General features: G+C 34.5%; 1 protein-coding gene across 1 annotated transcript; it reads right to left on the reverse strand.

The window, feature by feature from the left end:
• Positions 1–2,363: 2,363 nt before the first annotated feature.
• LOC111696526 (transcription factor Sox-18B) lies at positions 2,364–20,346 on the reverse strand. Its single transcript, XM_023466145.1, has 5 exons — positions 20,216–20,346; positions 13,967–14,049; positions 9,037–9,466; positions 4,005–4,197; positions 2,364–3,220 (listed from the first exon to the last, which is right to left on the reverse strand). Exons 1-5 carry the CDS (start codon positions 20,307–20,309, stop codon positions 3,115–3,117), a joined length of 906 nt encoding a protein of 301 aa, XP_023321913.1. The 5' UTR covers positions 20,310–20,346; the 3' UTR covers positions 2,364–3,114.
• Positions 20,347–20,681: the final 335 nt, after the last annotated feature.

The raw sequence follows: 20,681 nt of genomic DNA on the forward strand, positions 1-20,681 counted from the left end.
TGGCCTAATCCTAGGCCTATTTGACCGACCCCACTGGCTTAGTCCACCGTGAGTCAGTGAGCCTTCACTTTCCAATCTGTTTTCAGTTAATTAATTTATTCATCAGCTAGAGCGAGCTGATGAACCGAACCGACATCTAACCAGCTAGAGCGAGCTGATGCACCGGGCCGACATCTGCCCAGCTAGAGCGACCTGATGAACCGGGCCGACATCCAACCAGCTAGAGGGAGCTGATGAACCGGCCAACATCTAACCAGCTAGAGCGAGCTGATGAACCGGGCCGACATCTAACCAGCTAGAGCGAGCTGATGAACCGGGCCGACATCTACCCAGCTAGAGGGAGCTGTACAGTACACATCCAGATTAAACCAAGCCAAAAAGGGACAGTACACCAAATGAAACAGTCCGTTCAAAGTAAATTCTCGTGAAGAACTCAAAAACAAAATATCTGGTACCCGCTCATCGAACCTAGAGGAAACGAACCTAACGTTTTTCTGACCTAACGTTTTTCCGACCTAAAAATCTGTAGGTTCGATTTCCCAAACTGACCTAAAGATTGGAAATATATTTAGGTCGGTTATTGATATATTTTAGGTCAGTTGGGAATATGTTTTAGGTTGGTTAAAGCAACAATTTTAGGTTAGATAAGCATTCATTTTAGGTCGGTTGAGCAATATTTTTTAGGTCGGTTGAGCAATATTTTTTAGGTCGGATGATCAATATTTTTAGGTCGGATGAGCAATATTTTTAGGTCGGTTGAGCAATATTTTTTGTCGGTTAAGCAATATTTTTAGGTCGGATCAGCAATATTTTTAGGTCGGATGAGCAATATTTTAAGGTCGGATGAGAAATATTTTTAGGTCAGTTGAGAAATTTTTTTAGGTCGGTTGAGTAATTTTATTAGGTCAGTTGAGCAATATCTTTAGGTCGGTTGAGCAATATTTTTAAGTCGGATGAGCAATATTTTTAGATTGGATGAGCAATATTTTTAGGTCGAATGAGCAATATTTTTAGGTCGGTTGAGCAATATTTTTAGGTCGGTTAAGCAATATTTTTTAGGTCGGATGAGCAATATTTCTAGGTCGGATGAGCAATATTTTAAGGACGGATGAGAAATATTTTTAGGTCAGTTGAGAATTTTTTTTTAGGTCGGTTGAGCAATTTTACTAGGTCAGTGGAGCAATATTTTTAGGTCGGTTGAGCAATATTTTTAGGTCGGATGAGCATTAATATTTTTAGGTTGGATGAGCAATATTTTTTGGTTGGTTGAGTAAAAGTTTTATTTCAGAGGTTATAATTGATGAGTAATGTTTTTTTAAAATGTTTAAATATAAAATAAACATAAAAACAACAATTTTCAATTAAATTAGTATTTATTTAGGGTTAGGTTAGGAATTAGGTTAAGACACTTTCTGGGCCGAGCGCTGCGGCTAGGACAGGCTAGGGGGCCGAGCACTGCAGCCAGGAAAGACCTTTAATTCAACAATTTTTAATAAAATGTCTTAGGGTTAGGTTTGGTTAAGCTCAATTCTGGGCCAAGCACTGCGGATAGGACGGGCTAGGGGGGCCGAGCGCTGCGGCCAGGAAAGACCAATTTTATCCATGTTTTAAATATGAGATGCATGTACAGGCCCCAACGGGTTTTGAGCCCCCCTCAAAAACCCCATTTTATGCATTACTGAAACAGTAGTGGTACAGTTCACAATTATGGCAATTATTGGTAAAACAACCTAAAAATATTGCTCATCCGTCCTAAAAAAAATTGCTCATCCGACCTAAAAATATTGCTCATCTGACCTAAAAATAATGCTCATCCGACCTAAAAATATTGCTCATCCGACCTAAAAAAATTGCTCATCCGACCTAAAAATATTGCTCATTCGACCTAAGAATATTGCTCATCAGACCTAAAAAAATTGCTCATCCGACCTAAAAATATTGCTCATCCGACCTAAAAAAATTGCTCATCCGACCTAAAAAAATTGTGTATCCGACCTAAAAATATTGCGTATCCGACCTTAAATTATTGCTCATCCGACCTAAAAAAAATTGCTCATCCGACCTAAAAAAATTTCACAACCAACCTAAAAATATTGCTTAACAGACCTAAAATTGTCACTTCCAACTTAAACTTTCTGGTAAACAGACCTAATATATATGCTCAACCAACCTAAATATATCTCTAAATCTTAGGTCGGAAAACCTATATATTTCTCATAGGATGCCAAACGGACCTAAAGCTTTTTTCAACCAAACCGACCTAAAACACGTGCAAACTACTCGATATTTAGGTCAGAAAACCTTTAGGTTAGAATCATCTAGGTCGGAATATACGGCACCAAATATCTAGTAGAAGTTTATTGTTTACATTATTCAAGTTAGTTTATTTCCCTAAAATATGCACTATATGTATAAGTATAATACAATTTTTAACAGAGGTAAAGTTTTTGGCAGATATTGATAAATTAAACTTAGTTCTAATTGTTGACAAACAAACTCAAATCACAAATCTAAACTAGAATAAACCTACAGTACAGTACAGTACAGTAAGTTACGGTAACTACACAGTAAATCCTACAATATAAAGCACTGTAAAATACCGTAAATGAGAGTACTAAAGTATTGTATAATAAAGTACCATTGTAAAAAGAAATATGGTTTAGAGAATTTAAGCCTGTTTCAGTAAAAGACAATACTGTACACAGTGTACAGTTTGCTCAAATTTAGTCATTGCTGTCTTCTGATCAGTAAAGTGCAAAAATAAATTTCAGTAATCTAACTGTACTATACTGTACAGTGTACAATCTAACTGTACTGTACTGTACAGTGTACAATCTAACTGTACTGTACTGTACAGTGTACAATGATAACATAAAGATGAGGGAGCCAGGATCTATAGGGCACTGGAATATAAACCATCTTGTGGACGGGAATGTTTTGAGTGGAAAATTGTAAACCTTGGTGAAGGTTAGAGTTAGATACCCTGTACAGTGTACACCTACTATAGGAGTCTCTCCGAGCTACTTGAGTCTTGTGTTTAACAGATCTTCCTTCCTCCGATCCAACCAGAATCAAAATCTTGATCTGTTTAGGAGAAGGGTTGAAGAGGATAAACTATATCTCTGAATGTTTGGCCATGTTGTAATCATAATAAGTTTCTCTGAGACCTGCCAGAGTTGAACTCAAACTCTCATTTACGTCTCCACCCAGCACTGTATCCCTGAACAGTAAATAGTTAAATATCATTATTGCAATCTCCGATCTTGGTTGATTGCAATAAATCAACATTGCAATCTTCAGAGTAGACATTAAACTTATCTCTGCAACCAGTTCTTTTTTATATTCAGAAAAGGAAGTATAAGATCTGAAATATCAAAGATTTATGTTTACAACCAAGTTCAAATGGTTGGAAAACGTAAACAGTCCCTGTAAGTTAATGGTTGGAAAGCGTAAACAGTCCCTTTAAGTTAATGGTTGGAAAACGTAAACAGTCCCTTTAAGTTAATGGTTGGAAAACAAATAGAAAAGGATTAATGTTAGGATGGTTTATATTGAAAATCTAGTTAGTATCGAGGATTAATCTAATCTGAGAATGAATGAATCTAAAAAAAGAAAAAGTATTTTTAAACATTACTTCCTGGTTTCCTTATAAACGAACTCAAAACTTTAAGATATAACTATCCAAAATGAAACAAATGAGAAACAACCAGTTAGAAGGAGAAATTTGAATCCCAAAAAAAGTGGATAGAATATAGGGTCTCTCAAAATCCAAAATAGAACGTAACATGACAAATCAAACGCACCAAACTCCAAGTTTCTAATCCTTGCAGTCTTTGCAACCTGATGGTGTAGACATTTGATATTCTAACTATGACTTCTGCTAGGTCAAAAAATAGTTAAAGTTTGAAATATAAAAGCTTCACAACATCAGGTTACAAAGTTATAGGGATTAGAACAAAAAGAGTTTAAGGGAAGTGTCTTTTTATATTAAATTGTGGATTTACCTGTGTATCTGATATTGACTAGAGTCGATGGATTGTTGAAGAGTATAAGAGGGATCAGAGTAGGGATCCATCTTAGAGTAGGGATCCATCTTAGAGTAGGGATCCATCTTAGAGTAGGGATCCATTTTACCCCATCCGGAGCCGGAGCTCGGCGATCCATACGGATCCATTCCAATACAACCCGACATAAATCCTAAAAATAAAAATAAAAAATTTAAATCCATAAAATCCTTAAATAAAGCTTTATAGTTAAAAGTAAAGACAGATTTCGATATAATGATTACATAATCATGTAAACAAGGAAACAATTCACCAAAAAGTTAAAATTTCATGATTGCATAAAAACTTTTTAATCTCTTCAAAAAGAATGAATATTTCTAAAACGCAGAATATAATTAAAAGTTTTAATTCGTGTGTGTCAGCTAATTAAATACCCAGAGCTGGGAATTAAAACTGCTCCTGAGTAATTTAGAAAAATTACGAGTTTAAATTAAACTACACATTTAGATTGTTTAACTACGCCAAGAAGTTAGTAAGATGGAAAGTTAGAAGAATTGCTATTCTCAGAGTTTTAAAAGATGTGGATATGATTGATTTATAAATTTTGGAAACTTCTTTAATTCAAATCCTAAATTCTTATGTTTTTATCCAGCTCACGTCTTTAGATTTAAAAAACTTTATATAAACAACTTTTTTAACCTCTCTCGTCCTTAAACCCTATCTTTAAAACTCCCAACCCTTCGAAACTGCTTGCTAACTCTTTTCTTCATATTTTTTGGTAACTTTACTCTCAAAGTTCTAACTATCTTTTATACCTTTCTAAACTGCTTGGGAATATTACTCCCAATGTTCTAACTATCTTTTATATCTTTCTAAACTGCTTGGGAATATTACTCCCAATGTTTTAACTATCTTTTATATCTTTCCAAACTGCTTGGGAATATTACTCCCAATGTTTTAACTATCTTTTATATCTTTCTAAACTGCTTGGGAATATTACTCCCAATGTTTTAACTAACTTTGATATTTTTCTAAACTGCTTGGGAATATTACTCCCAATGTTTTAACTAACTTTGATATCTTTCTGAGCTGCTTGGAAATATTACTCCCAATGTTTGAACTATCTTTCATGTTTCCTCTCCAATAGGAATTTTATCAGAAAGAATAAAAACTAAATTTTACTCAAACAAAAAAGAATAAACTTTACTCCTAAAATAATGAACCTTCCATACTTGAACTCAACATTCGTGTACATATAGTGTAACACATCTTACTGTTCCTTGATGCCCGTAACAGGAGAGAGTAGTTTTTACTATTGGATTCACTAGAACAATGGAAGGTGGGTGGTAGTCCCCCCCCCCCCCACCCTACTAGTTTATACCAACCAACCTTCCTTAGCATATTATTCAATTATTAAAACTTGAATATTATTTGCAGAATATGCTACTATAATATATCAGTTTCCAAACAACACTTTTATATCGAAATTTTAAAATTTTAAATGTTCTCCCATGATGTTAACAAAGTTGAATTGTTCTATGCTCTGTCCTTTATATGCATCCTGTTTCTATAATCATCATGAAAACTCCGTAATAAATATCTTTTATATATATATATCAGGAATACTCTGTCCTAATCTAATTAATATTTCGGACGAAATATTAATGATGTAAATGGAAATTTAGGACGGAGTATTCATGATATTAATGGATATTTAAGACATGAATATTACGTACTAAATATCTCTACATATCCAACATACTCCGTTCTATCTGTATATTCTCCGTCCCAAGATAAATCCTGTGTTCTTCCGTCCTATCTTTATATCATGTAAACTCCGTTCCATCTGTATATTCTCCGTTCCTTGATAAATCCTGTATTATTCCGTCCTATCTTTATATCATGTATACTCCGTTCCATCTGTATATTCTCCGTCCCAAAATAAATCCTGCGTTCTTCCGTCCTATCTTTATATCATGTAAACTCCATTCCATCTGTATATTCTCCGTTCCTTGATAAATCCTGTATTATTCCGTCCTATCTTTATATCATGTATACTCNGGGGAGGGGGAGGGGGGTCATGCCAATGCTGGTGGGGGGTGTGATCTTACAGATGCCACCCCCCAGGTGTAAACACGAACCATACCATAGGAATATATCTTGGAATAACAGACACACACTTTCGTATGGTAAATATTTCCTTTTAAACTATTTCTATTTTATTCTAACATCTCTGTGAACCTTTCCAAGCATCCTAAAGAAATCCTTATTTTCTTTAAAAGTACTATACATGCATAATAATAATCATATGTTTTCCACATGCATCCCTATTATTTGTATGTATCTCAAGTTCTCAACAAAGTTCTGGAACCCTATCAATAAAGCTACATAAACCAGACCTCTTGTAATGGTAATGTATCAACACGAATAAATCCCAAAAAAGAAGCCTTATCTCCTAACCTAACACACTATATACAAATGTATCACACCAATTCCTTACTGGAGAAAACCTGATATTTGTTTAATGAGGGGTATTTAAACCTTCATAAACAATACTCTTTTTTTAAATACTGAATTACAGTTTACAATTAAATAAAAACTATTTTGTCTGTCCATTCCTCTGAGTTCAGTCATAAAATCTCTATAAATGTATTTAGATTCTCGTACTTCAAGTAAACTTCTCCCAAGGTCCCAAACCTTCTCTAGAACGCTAACTTTTAGATGGTAGAGTTCATGTCCAGGAAGGTTAAAATGTTCTCCTGAAGGCATGGTTTGTATGACGATTTTTAATGTAACCAATATGTTCTCTCACTCTTTTATCTAAGGATCTTGTTGTCTGTCCTATATATTGTAGTTTACACTGTTCACATGTAATACAGTAAACTACATTTCTGGTCTTACAGTTGAAAGTTCCATTAATCTCAATCTTCTTACTGGTATTAGAGGATTGTATAACTGTTCCAGGCTCTATGTAGGGATAAGTTGGGCAATTTAAACCACAAGGTTTCATACCAGGTATTAGCCTCTTTGGCCTCATTCTAGGAGGATCTGGAATTCCGGCTCGGATGAGTTTATCATTGAGGTTGGGAGGTCTCCTATAGATGTTCTAAACCTTACCCTGGAGAACTATTGAAATCTTTGTCTCTTTAAAAGGTTTCTCTCCCTTCTCTATATTCATCTGTTAAACCCTATCCGGAGAACTACTGGAAATCTTTTTCCGTGAACCTTTCCCTCCACAGCCCTTAATCATACCCGGAGAACTATACTTTAAACCTTGTTTTTTTTAAACTCTTCTTACCCTTTCTCCTCTTGTATATTAGTAGTATTCTTCTTCTATACCCTACCCGGAGAACTATATGTTAGTTCAATCTAAGTTTTTCCAAACTCAATCCCCATTCTATGCAAGTTTACCCTTTCCCGGGAAACGATTATATTCCTTATACTTTTTCCTCTTCTACCCCCTCTAAATCCGTGTTCTAAACCCTACCCGGAGAACTAGAGAACTCATTCACTCTGTTTCCAAACATTTCTAAGCGTATCTGAAGAAATAGCTTGAGGCTCAGTTTAGAGATCGATTAGAACCATTTCAAGGTTCGGTTTAAATACAACATATGTGCCGAAACCATTCATTTCCACCAGAACTATTTGAAAAACCAGCAAAGTTACCAAATGTAATTTGTATTTTGTATCTAATTTGATGTATCTACTCCCAGTATTAAACTATAAAGCTGATGCACCCTGTAGTTGAATCTACTCCCAGTATTAAACTATAAAGCTGATGCACCCTGTAGTTGAATCTACTCCCAGTATTAAACTATAAAGCTGATGCACCCTGTAGTTGAATCTACTCCCAGTATTAAACTATAAAGCTGATGCACCCTGTAGTTGAATCTACTCCCAGTATTAAACTATAAAGCTGATGCACCCTGTAGTTGAATCTACTCCCAGTATTAAACTATAAAGCTGATGCACCCTGTAGTTGAATCNCAAAAAATTTGGGCCCGATCGGTTCAGCCGTTTTGACGTTTATTGGATACAAACAAACAGACAGACAGACAAGCCAAATTTATATATAGATAAAGCTGATGCACCCTGTAGTTGAATCTACCCCTCAAGTATTAAACTATAAAGCTGATGCACCCTGTAGTTGAATCTAATCCCTATATCAAACTTTAAAGCTGATACACCCTGTACAGTGATAACCATAAAGTTCTGGAAGAGGAAGTTGACTTTTGGACTCACGTTATGACTTTTTGTCCAGTGAACAGACACAGCAATTGTGCAGTATAAAAACAGATCTATTTCACTTAATTTTAAATTCTTAACATTTTAAAAACTTACTAGTAAAGCTACTCGCTTTGTAACAAAATTAATTGCATTTCAGTATTGTTTTAATGTAGTCTTCTTGTTCTACAGTTTTCTAGTTATCACTGTATTGAACTATAAATCTTATGCACCCTGTAGTTGAGTTGGTAGACTGTTAAGTTTAATTCAGTGTACAGTCTTCACTGAATACAATGGACTTGAGGAATATTTTCTTAGAGGTTCGTGACATATACTAAAAATGTGCCCCCCTCAACCTCCCTATCCTACCCCCAGCTAAACTAACCAACTCTTTCCCAACTCTATATAAAGTTATTATCCATATCTCCTTGTTTCATCCTCATATCAGATTCTAAAGCTTAGACAGGACTTATAAAAATGTCAAAGTTTTTGTATTCATATCTTCTCCAGGTTGTAAAATATACTTTGTATAATGTTGGAGTATGTTGGAGTAGTATATATCGGATAATTAAGAAGACGGAGTAGAGGAAGAGAAGTAGAGAAACTTAACATTTAAGTAATATCTCTCTACACACTCAATATTAGGTATGGAACAGAACTTCAGAAAAAGGGTCGGGGAGGGGCTTTGGTCCGAATTTTTTGATGAATTAATCATTGAATGAATTGAAAAATGATGAATACAGGAAGGATGAAAGGAAGGATGAATGAATGAATGAATGAATGAATGAATGAATGAATGAATGAATACCTGGGAGTGGAGCGGACTCGAAGTTGAATCTATCTTGAGGACTGATATGATAGTTCGGATACTCCAGGGGTCTAACCTGACCATCCAGGGGGGATACGTCAGGGGTAGGGAGGGTGTATCGAACCCCCTCCAAACCCATCGGCACGGATCCGAGTTGTAGGGACGGATGGAACACGTCCGAGGTGCAGGAAGAGGGAGAAGACTCCGGGGTTGGGATTGTATAGTTTCTCCCGAGGGTTTGGTGAGTTTCTGACTGATAGAGAGGAGGAGATATATTGGATGTGTAGGATAATGAATCACTTTTACTCTCAAGTTTATCCATCTCCGACTCCTTATCCCCGTTGTTGTTGTTGTTGTTTGCTCCGTTGGTTGCGGTCTTCTGTCCGTCCCTCTTCTTCCTCCTTGGTCTGTATTTGTAGTTCGGATAATCCTGCAAATATAAGTAATTTGTTTAACCTGTACAATATTTGCAAATATTCCCACCAAAATCTTCATTGTTTAGTTATCATATCTTGTATATCCCTACTATCCTTCCGACCCGTCCTGTCCTTTACATATATCGGAGTTAAGAAGGATTGCGTGCTAAACCTCTTGAGTTCGCATAGGACAATTTCAAGGTTCGGCGGGTTTACATGTTCCCATTCATTTATTCAAACCTAGGACATATTCTAGAGCCCAACAATTAGCAAGATTTAATTCTAGATCATAAACTAGCTCCGGACTAAATTAAATCAAATTTAAATTCATGAATTTCAGGTTCATTTTGTTTCAATGTCTTTTATGGCTATTAAACGATGAATAAGTAATGCTTGGATTTGAACCCAAGTTAAGGTTCAATATCTTTTAGGTTAATTGGGCATGTGCTCTATACACAGGTTCAGAGTTAGGTTTAGTTTCGTTGGAGTTTGTAGAGTTACAGATTTCAGTGGAAACATGGTTGGGTTAAAAAGTTTTTCAGATAAATGTATAACCTCCAGGAGTAAGATTCAGTAGTGTGGTATATGTAGATAAATGTATGTTCTCCAGGAGTAAGGTTTAGTAGTTTGTTATATGTAGATTGTAGATAAATGTATGTTCTCCAGGAGTAAGGTTTAATAATGTGGTATATGTAGATAATTGTATATTCTACAGGAGTTAGGTTCAGTAGTGTGGTGTCATGTATGTAGATTAATGTATATTCTCCAGAAGTAAGGTTCAGTAGTATATGGTATATGTAGATAAATGTATATTCTCCAGGAGTAAGGTTTAGTAGTGTGGTAAATGTAGATAAATGTATATTCTCCAGGAGTAAGGTTTAGTAGTGTGGTGTATGTAGATAAATGTATGTTCTCCAGGAGTAAGGTTCAGTAGTGTGGTATATGTAGATTAATGTATATTCTCCAGGAGTAAGGTTTAGTACTGTGGTATATGTAGATAAATGTATATTCTCCAGGAGTAAGGTTGATGTGTGTGGTATATGTAGATAAATGTATATTCTCCAGGAGTAAGGTTTAGTAGTGTGGTTTATGTAGATAAATGTATGTTCTCCAGGAGTAAGGTTTAGTAGTGTGGTTTATGTAGATAAATACATGTGCTCCAGGAGTAAGGTTGATGTGTGTAGTGAGAATTTATGTAAAACTCCGACTTGAAACCTTTTATATGTGATTTAATGGCGGAAATGCTTCTATATCTCCGTCAGACGTGAACAGCATTTTAAACATATCAGTGCTTGTGACAGAACTCACGTTTTCTCAGCCNTCACACCCCTCCCCTCAAATCCATCTCCCAGAAATTTGAAATCACCAAAAAACTATTTTATCTAATATTGAAGAATTCTAAGTTTAATAGTCTAGGTTTGGACTGTGTTGTTTGAACATCAAACCTACTTATACATTCTTCCAAGACCAAAAAGGGCGACAAAAACCAGATACTATCTAATGGAAGCCATGAGGTTGACAGTATATATCTATCTGTCGGTCTCACCGTCTATTACCGTCTACCTATCTGTCTATCTACCGGTCTATCTGTCTGTCTATCTATCCATGACTCAGTCGAATTTTATCCACTACCCACTAGGCTGGCGGGAGGGATGGGAAAAGAAAAGATAAAACCAAGAGGGGAGATATATCGTTACAAAGAAACCAAATTTGGACCAAAGAAAAAAGAAAAAAAGATAGAGGGGGACGATAGAAACAAGAGAAGTGATCACGATTTATATTAAAGAGCTAGATAGATTAAATGACATAAAGATGACTTAAAGTATCGAGCTAAAGATAAAGTGCTTTGACCCTGTTAAAGTTGCGAAATATGTACATGAAAAAGAAAAACTTGCTAGAGATAGAAGAGTAAGAATTGGATTCAAAAATGAGAAAAAGCTAGGTTCAGATACAGAGAAAAGATTAAGAACGGGTTGGATTAGAGATACAAGAGTAAGAATCGGATTTAAGAAATAAAAGTAAGCTAGGTTTAGACACAGAGAAAAGATTAAGAACGGGTTGGATTAGAGGTACAAGAGTAAGAATCGGATTTAAGAAATAAACGTAAGCTAGGTTTAGATACAGAGAAAAGATTAAGAACGGGTTGGATTAGAGATACAAGAGTAAGAATTGGATTTAAGAAATAACCAAAAGGAAGATTTGAGAACGGGTTGGATTATAGATAGAAGAGTAGGGATTGATATAAAGAATTAATCTGCAGAATGTTACATTACATTGGATTATACACTCTCACAAAATGAAATTTCTTTTATCCCGAAATATGAAAGGATTTAGGACAAACATTTAATTTGACCCCTTTTAACCTAACGTCAAAATAAAGAGAAAAATTAAGACAATGCAATCAAAGATAGGAAATTATCTTTAATCTTAGGATTGATCTTGATATCCAGGGTGGGCACTTTGAGTTTAAATGCTTGATCCTTCATTTTAGTTATCAATGCAAGGTATGACCATCAAGGGATATCGAAGAGGAATTATATTAGTCAAGAATAATAAGATTGAGAAAAAAAGAAAGTAGAACCAGGATAACTAAAGAACTAGTGAATAACTAGATGAAAAAGTAGAACCAGGATAACTAAAGAACTAGTGAATAACTAGATGAAAAAGTAGAACCAGGATAACTGAAGAACTACTGAATAACTAGATGAAAAAGTAGAACCAGGATAACTGAAGAACTAGTGAACAACTAGATGAAAAAGTAGAACCAGGATAACTGAAGAACTAGTGAATAACTAGATGAAAAAGTAGAACCAGGATAACTGAAGCACTAGTGAATAACTAGATGAAAAAGTAGAACCAGGATAACACTAGATGAAAAAGTAGAACCAGGATAACTGAAGAACTAGTGAATAACTAGATGAAAAAGTAGAACCAGGATAACTGAAGAACTAGTGAATAACTGCAAGCTTAAGACAGAGTTAGACGAAGTAGTAGCAGTCAGAAGTCAGTTGGCAAATATAAAAAAAACTACCGCAAAATTAGATAAGAACAGGCAGACATTTTCTTCGACAGATAAAACCTTTTAGGTTGACAAAAAGTCTGTTAAGGGGAACGTTATGGTCAAATACAGAGAAGTAAACATTAGTATCGGGAGCGGGGTATTTGTCTCGGCATTTTATTCTGTCCCGGGGTCAGATTGTATATTTGTTTAGGTTTATCTTTACCAGACGTTTACAGTCTTTACCCAGGCTTTATTGCATGATTTTTCAACTGTCGTCGTTTCCCAGCCCTCCCCCAACACCCCCCGCTCTCCCTCCTCCCCCTCCTCCCCCTCCTCTCCCTTCTCCACCACACTCTCCACCAACTCTTGGAAAATAAGGCCGCACTAAGCCCAGGAGCCAAGAAGTCGTTCATAAATTGTATACGGAGTTAGAAACTTATCTAGAGTTTTTTCCAGGACGGAATAACAAGCTCTAACACCCGGAACACTCTTGGATAAAAACACAGCAAGGTTAGAAACCAATCCGATTTATCTTACACATGAAAAATGATCCTGGTTCAATTTTGAGAAGGGTAGAGCACAATATTCGAGTTCTTACTTCTCATATACCCCTCCCTTTCTTCCTATCTCTAATCTTAGATTAAAATTGTCAATTTTTCAAACCCGTATTGAGACCGGTGTATTAGTTAAGCGGCCCCAATTGACCGTAGAGATTTAAACGATAGTTTTTAGCTTGAGATCCCAGCGATCCATGTTTAAAGATCTGAACAAGATATCTAGGGAGAATTTTTCTACTGTGATCGATTGTTGTCTTGTATCAGATCCACGGTCATACAGTTTCTGTGTGCAGTGAATTCTTAATAATCTTCAAATAATAAAATTGATATGATATACATCCACCTCCCTTTCTACTCCCTCGTTCGTTCTGAGTCTTCTTTAATCGTCTTTCATTTTTCGTCCACCTCTACCCCTTTCCCTCTTTACTTCATTCCCCCCCTCCCCTTGCTTCTTTTTCTTTATACCTCCTCTTTTTCAACATCCGTAAGTTTTGATAACTTTAAGTTGAAATATATTTCCATCCCTTAATGTTGTCTGTACAGTGCAAAGTACTATATATCTGTTAATTTTGTCTGTACAGTGTAAAGTACTAGTAGTATCTGTTAATGTTGTCTGTACAGTGTAAAGTACTAGTAGTATCTGTTAATGTTGTCTGTACAGTGTAAAGTACTAGTAGTATCTGTTAATGTTGTATGTACAGTGTAAAGTACTAGTAGTATCTTTTAATGTTGTCTGTACAGTGTAAAGTACTAGTAGTATCTGTTAATGTTGTCTGATACAAAGAAGGTTTATTAGATCTAATGTGAGGAGAACAGTAACTGTATACTATTACAAGGATGAAGAGGATAAAACTTAGATTGAGATCTCACCCTACAACCTTATACTGTGCTGTAGGTAAACCAGGGTGTCAGGGGAGGGGTAGGGAACAGGGAATAAAGGGGGAGGGGGTGCTAACCTGCATATGCTTAAGTCTCAGTCTCTCAGCCTCCTGAACACATGGAGCTCTTTCGCTTGGGGTCAAACTCTTCCATTTCTTACCTGAAAAACAAATAAAATAAAAATATTTTGATTTGTGAAAAATGGGATATTTTTGCATATATATATTGTTGTACTGCATAAATGTTGTACTGCTGCAAATGCACATATATATATATATAATGCTGTACTGCACTAATGTTACATGCTTATATATAAATGGTTGTACTGCACTACTGCACGTGTATAAAGTTTAATGTTCCATTGTCTGACACTGCACTAAGTAAGACAATAGTTCAACATTGAACTTGAGAAATATATATTCACAGCTTTCATATTTATATATAGTAAAAGGTGTGTAGAGATAATTTTTCAGTGATCATTCGTTTTTAACATGGCATTTACCATTCACAATAGTACCCATTAAACCTTTTTAGGTCAACAACGACGAAGATATCCTTTGTTTTCTAACTGAAATGCAGAGTCACTTGAAATTACGTCTATTGTCCCTTTAAACCTCCGATTTTTAAAATGACGCAAAAAAAAACAAGGAACTTGGAAGAAACATTAAAACCTTAGAAAATAAAAATTCAAAGAAGAAAATTAAGTGGAATCCAAGTTTTTATTCAAAGAATGACTGAAGTAGGAATAAATGAGTAAAAAGTAGAAGAATTAGAAAGATCCTGCAAAGAAAATAAGGATAATCTGAGACAGAATTAAAGAGGAGAAGTAGAAAAAATTAAGATGAGAAAAAGAATTGAAAAAGAAGGACTGGGAAAAAGTCATGGAAAAGTGGGAAGAAATCAAAAAATTGAAGTAGGATAGAAAGGAAAGAAATGAAAGAGTAAAAGAAAGAAAAAAAAAAGTAGGTTAAAAAGTGATGAAGTAAACATAAGGGAAGAAGTTAATTAAATGAGGATAAAATGAGGTTGGAAGTAAAATAAAAATTATAATTTAAAATCTGATGAAAAAGACGATTAAAGTGGAGAGTGTGTGTCTGTGTGTGAACTACTATAGCTCTAATTATGTTATATCTGATTTTTCTCAGGGTTGGATTAAACATCTCTCAGCTCAATCTTAATTAGAACCTTTACCCACACAACATTTCTCTTCTCATCCTTCTAATCTGGGGGGGGGGGGCCGGGGGGGGGGGGAGAGAGCTGGAAAATAGTTAAATTAAAGATTTTTCTTAAATTTGGTATTTAATACCATTCAGATTGAGATTGAATATTTGAATGAAAATATTAATCTATTGTAAATATTGGACAAAATTGCAAATATAATTTGATTTCTCTTCATATATCTAAAAATCGAGTTTGTATAAAGGTATAAAGTGAGTTTGTATTGTTTATATCTTGGTTGGAGAGACAAGGAGAAATTTTTTGCTCCGGAGTCAAGAATTTAGATGAGCTGGCTCCACCCAACCCAGTTACACACACCTACCCAAACTCTGCTCTACTTTATACACATCAACCCGTCCCGGGCCCTCATTGGTCCAGCAGCATCACCCCTGTGCAAGCGCCGCTTTAACCGACCAATCACAGGACACCGCGCACCCCGAGGTCAAGCAGCGGCACGCGCCCCAAATCAATTGGAAACTCATTTACAAAATCCGCTAAATATCTCGAGGAAATGCTTGGCGTAAAAAATCAAGGAAACAGTGTGCACTGTAAAGGAAGGGCAGGCGAGGACATTTTAAATACAAAATTTGGCGAAGGCAGGTTTTTCCCAGGCCTCGGCCGGGCCTTATAGCCAGGCACTAATCATGATATGTAATTAATGATCAATTTCCTTACAACTATAACATTGCCCCAGTAGAGGAAAATAATGACTTTATAAAGAAGGATATGTAATATCGAATGTTATATCTTTCCATTAAATCTTATCATAATTGTACGTTGTATGTACAAAGGTTTCTGAAAAAGTTAATAAAAAAGTCTCGTATCTTATCAGCTTGGTAAATAATCTCTTTTGGAACAAATTTATAATTTTCATGACATTTTTTACTTTATTTTGGTTTAGCTTTATTTAAACCAACATAATTTATAGCATTTTAAGTTTTTAGAATTTTTGAGAAAAAATTCGTAATTTCTAATTATTCAATCGGAGTTTTCATTGATATAAGATGCATTAAGTTCTCTTTCGGCCTTCATTCATGCAGGCAGGCAGAGAATGAAGGCTTTGAAGTTGAAATATCATAATTTAGGTTTCTAATGAACCAGGGCAGTTCTAAATCTAAGCATGCACTATTATCATCAGTCTGAGATAGAGTAAGTATATTTTGTAATTTTTAAAAGATTTTAATTTGGTTTTTTTTCTGCTCATTTTCTAGTAAAAAAAGGATTGAAAAGAAAAAAATCTAAGAAAGAGGGAAAAGAAAAGAAAGAGAGAAGATAAGAAAAAAAATGTAAGAAATAGGGAAAAAGAAATGGAAGAGCGCGCTAGGAGGGGAAAAAAGAAAAGAAGAAAAGAAGAAAGAGGAGAAAGAAAACCAGGAATCGTGCACCTTAAAATCACTTAAAATGTTTTACTGGAAATAAAAAAAATGATAGGTTTTAACTGATGAAATAAATAAATTTGAAAAGGTTGGATAATTAGTTCTATAGGATTTGGAGTTGGGAGTTGTAGGATTTGGAGGATGGATATGGATTGGACGGATCTGATATAAATGATCGAGAAAATAAAAAAATTGAGATTAAAACTTAAAAGTAGAAGATTATATAATCTAGAACTCAATTAATATTTAAATTTTGAAATGTTTGTGACAATACGCATACGCATTCTTCAACCTTGCAATGTGACGCATAATCGAAAATTGATTCCCCTGTACCCCCCCCCCCCCGGCAATATGAGAAGGGGGGATAAAGGCACCTGCACTAGGGGGGGGGGCACCTGTAGGGGAGGGGGGCCAACTGTTTACACCTTTTCAAAGTATTGTCATAGTTTAAAATTATAACAATCAAATCTAGAAACATATAGATCATTTCAATTGTTACACTCAACGCACACAATCAATGGTATTGTACAAGGATGGCTAAAAGAGAATGAACAAATGTAAATTTTTGACAACTAAATAATTTTTATTAGTTTTAACAAGAAAATACAAAATCGAATATTCAAATTCCTATATCTTGATCCTGATCTTGATGCTGCAAACCTTTAACATTTCAAACTTTTTTATCAATTGCAGGATTCATAATTTGAAAGATTAAAGATCTACAACATCAGGTTTCAAAGATATTACGATACGAGTAATCATATTCATTAAAAAGCTAGTCTGCAAAATTTTCACTGTCTCTAGTAGAGAGAGCTAGAAAGGAGGACACAAAGGGGTTCAATGCCTACGGTAATATATGTAAAGTTATAAAATAAAAATTTGATTTGATTAATAAAGTTTAACTTAAGCTTTTGATATAGATAATATATTTTGTTACAACACATAAATGTAAATTTTCAAAGTTTATATGTGAATATATTTTTTATAGGAAACATTAACAAAAGTAAATTTAAAAATTAGATTATTTTGTTTTCGATAAATGATTTTACTTTAAACACTATTAAAGACAAACATCATGTTTACGTAATATGTATATAAATGATGACTTATGTAAAGCATTTTGTATTGTTATACAAGGAGACATTTGCTACGCATAAATGTAATAAAATCTTTCAAAATTGTTTTACAGTCAGTAATCACATGTAATGAGAACAATTAGCTAAGAAACCGGTGCAAGAAAAGGGACTGTCCACTTAATTTTAAATAGTCCTTCATTGTAGAGACACTTGCCCGATGCACAATTCTCTGTCAATTTCCTTATGCTGCATAACCCCCCCCCCCCAAGTCATTTTTATCGCATTTCAAAATTTTCAATTTCCAGATCGAAAAGAAAGATAAGTCCAATTATTTGCTAGCATAAGTTTGAAAAGGTAACGAACGCTGTGTATGGAATTATTAAATCTTTAAAGGGAGTGACCGGTAGGTAGTCTACCTCAGTTAAACTACCTTACATAGCCACTCACTCCCTTTAAATGAAAAAATTGAAATTACTACGCTTTTTCCTTTAAGGATGAGAATATTTAAACAAACAAAGATTTAGTAAATGGATTTAAATCTTGGTTTTTAAATCCAATGCTTGGCATATTGGGAAAATTCTCCTAACTCTGGGAATTTTGTCACGGGGCTTAGGTTTTCCGTTGCAAACACTTATTTTCATTTTTATCTTTAACCATGCAGGGGTNCGCCAGTTAAAAATATTGCTTCTCGAATCCCGGTGGTGAATATATTACAAATTATTTACGATGTAAAAATAAATATTTAAATCATGGTTCGGAGTCGGAGAATAGAGATCCTGGTGTGAAATCTTCAATTAAAGGAGGAGTCGGAGAATAGAGATCCTGGTGTGAAATCTTCAATTAAAGGCTTTGCTCAACCAAGAACGTGTTTAAAGTAGGGGAGGAGGGGGGTTTGAGCGAATAAAAGGTTTACGTAGGGTAAGGGGGGTTGGGTATGGTAAAGAGAATGTGAGCTGATTTTAAGAAGTGTAAGAGGGGGGGGGGTATTACAGTTTAGTAGAGTACATGAAATAATATGCTGTTCACTGTACAATGTACATGCATTGCTGTACAAAGTTACTGTACAGTTAATGAAGACACGACATGAAACTTGTAAAACTGAGAAGATAAACCGTACAGTTGACTAATGTCAAATTTACAGTTTAACAGAATACATTGTACATAATGGTAATTCAGAGTGCATGTACTGTACGACTGTGAAGGGTCGGAGCGGAGGGGGGCGGGGAAATTTGAAATTAAAAGAACTGATTTTTTAGCTGAGGCTACAATAATAAATTCATGAATAAAGTATGTAAAGTTGTATTTAGATTGTCTAGGTATCCGACAGAAAAACTTCCATAATATTTTTAAATATAATTTTTTTTACCTTCCTTCACATTTCCTAAAAAAACTTCTAAATTCAATATATCCTAAAATGTCTTTCATTAGATCACCAAAAGATATTTACTAAAAGTATAAAACCTACTAAAATATATTTTAAATATCTTCTAAAATACTTTTAATATCTTCTAAAATACTTTTAATATCTTCTAAAAATATCTTTTAATAAAGCACTTAAATAAGAATGTTTTATGAGCTTCAGAAAGATTTTATTTAATTGAGATAAACGTATATGTTTTCCATGTATATTGCTATTGATTTTTCAAGTATATATTAAATATATCGTTTATTAGAAATCGATTATGCAGAAAATACTACGCCAGATGTGTCGATATACTTTATTGAATATATTTAAGAACTTTTTCTGTCACATTCCCAACAAAAATTTATCGTAAAAAGAAAAAAGTATATTATTTACTAATCAATAAATTGGTTTTATGTTTTAATTATTTCTTTGATAAAAATTGTAGAATATCATTAGACATCTTTATTAGTTTGGAGTGGAAAAAAATGAATATATTTTCACGGATTTAAAAATGAAAATTCTAGTTTTAAACTTGCATAGTGATATTTCTGGTTGATCTTAAACCAGGATCTTTACAAAGAATTGGTCTTGCTCCGTTAATAAAAGAATCCTGGTCCAGGAAGAAATCTTGACTCCGGGTTCCCTGGTAGAACCCAGGACCGGAAAAGGATAAAGATTTACAGGAAATAGAGAGAGAAGGTTCAAGAAGATTTAACTTAAATGTATAAGGAAGAAAAATAAAACGAAAGATCAGAAAAAAAGATAAAGTTTAGATCAAGAAAATATTGTCTGTAAAGATTTAAAACAAATTTTTTTAAAAAAGATATAATGATTTTATTTTTAAATAGAGTCTCTATTTTATTCTAATAATTTAATATTATATTTATAATAGTATTTTATAAAACTTGAAAGACCCCTATCTAGCGAAACACATTTAACATTTTTATTTCATATTTGATTTAAACTGCGAAAATAAGATTGTAAGGATGAGAGATTGAAGGATTTAGGATTAAATATTAAAAGGATCAAATAGTCTAAAGAAAAGAAATATTATAAAGTTTAAACTTTGAAAGGTTTAATACTAAAAATTTAGGATATTCCCGCGTTATCTAACTAAATCTTGGTTTTTTTTGCAAATCTTGTCGGCCCTTTCTTTTCCTTTCATCATTATTATTCAACAAAAAGTTTAAAGAGAATTCATTATCTTATGAAAAAGCTAATAAAAAATTTTAAAAATGAAATACAACTCACCCAACATCTTTGAGAGATCAGCATTATGAAGATCTGGATTCTCATCCGCCATCCTTTTTCTCTCAACCTTGGCCCACACCATGAACGCATTCATCGGCCTCCGTATCCTCTCCTCCTTCCTACCCCTCTTCTACCGGCCACGCCCCTCGCCCCGCCACACCCCAATATTGTTGTGAGTATGTGTACTGAGAATACTGACCCCTACTGTACTGAGGGCTGGGACAGTTTAGATATTCTGTGTATTCTCTTCCTTCCATGTTTAAAAGCTCATATCACGTAGGATCCTGGTATTTAACTGAACCTAGGATGGAAGATCTCCTGATCTCTAATTATTGGATTGCTATTACTATGCACATGTGCCCTGACCTATTCAAAGCTTTAGCTCACGATCTTGTGTCTTAATTGAGAGAGCGGATGGGAGAGAGAGCAACGAAGAGAGTTTATTTCACGTCTCTCCTTCCCTAGG

Source organism: Eurytemora carolleeae, unplaced genomic scaffold (assembly GCF_000591075.1).
Source record: "Eurytemora carolleeae unplaced genomic scaffold, Eaff_2.0 scaffold211, whole genome shotgun sequence".
Lineage (NCBI taxonomy): Eukaryota > Metazoa > Arthropoda > Copepoda > Calanoida > Temoridae > Eurytemora > Eurytemora carolleeae.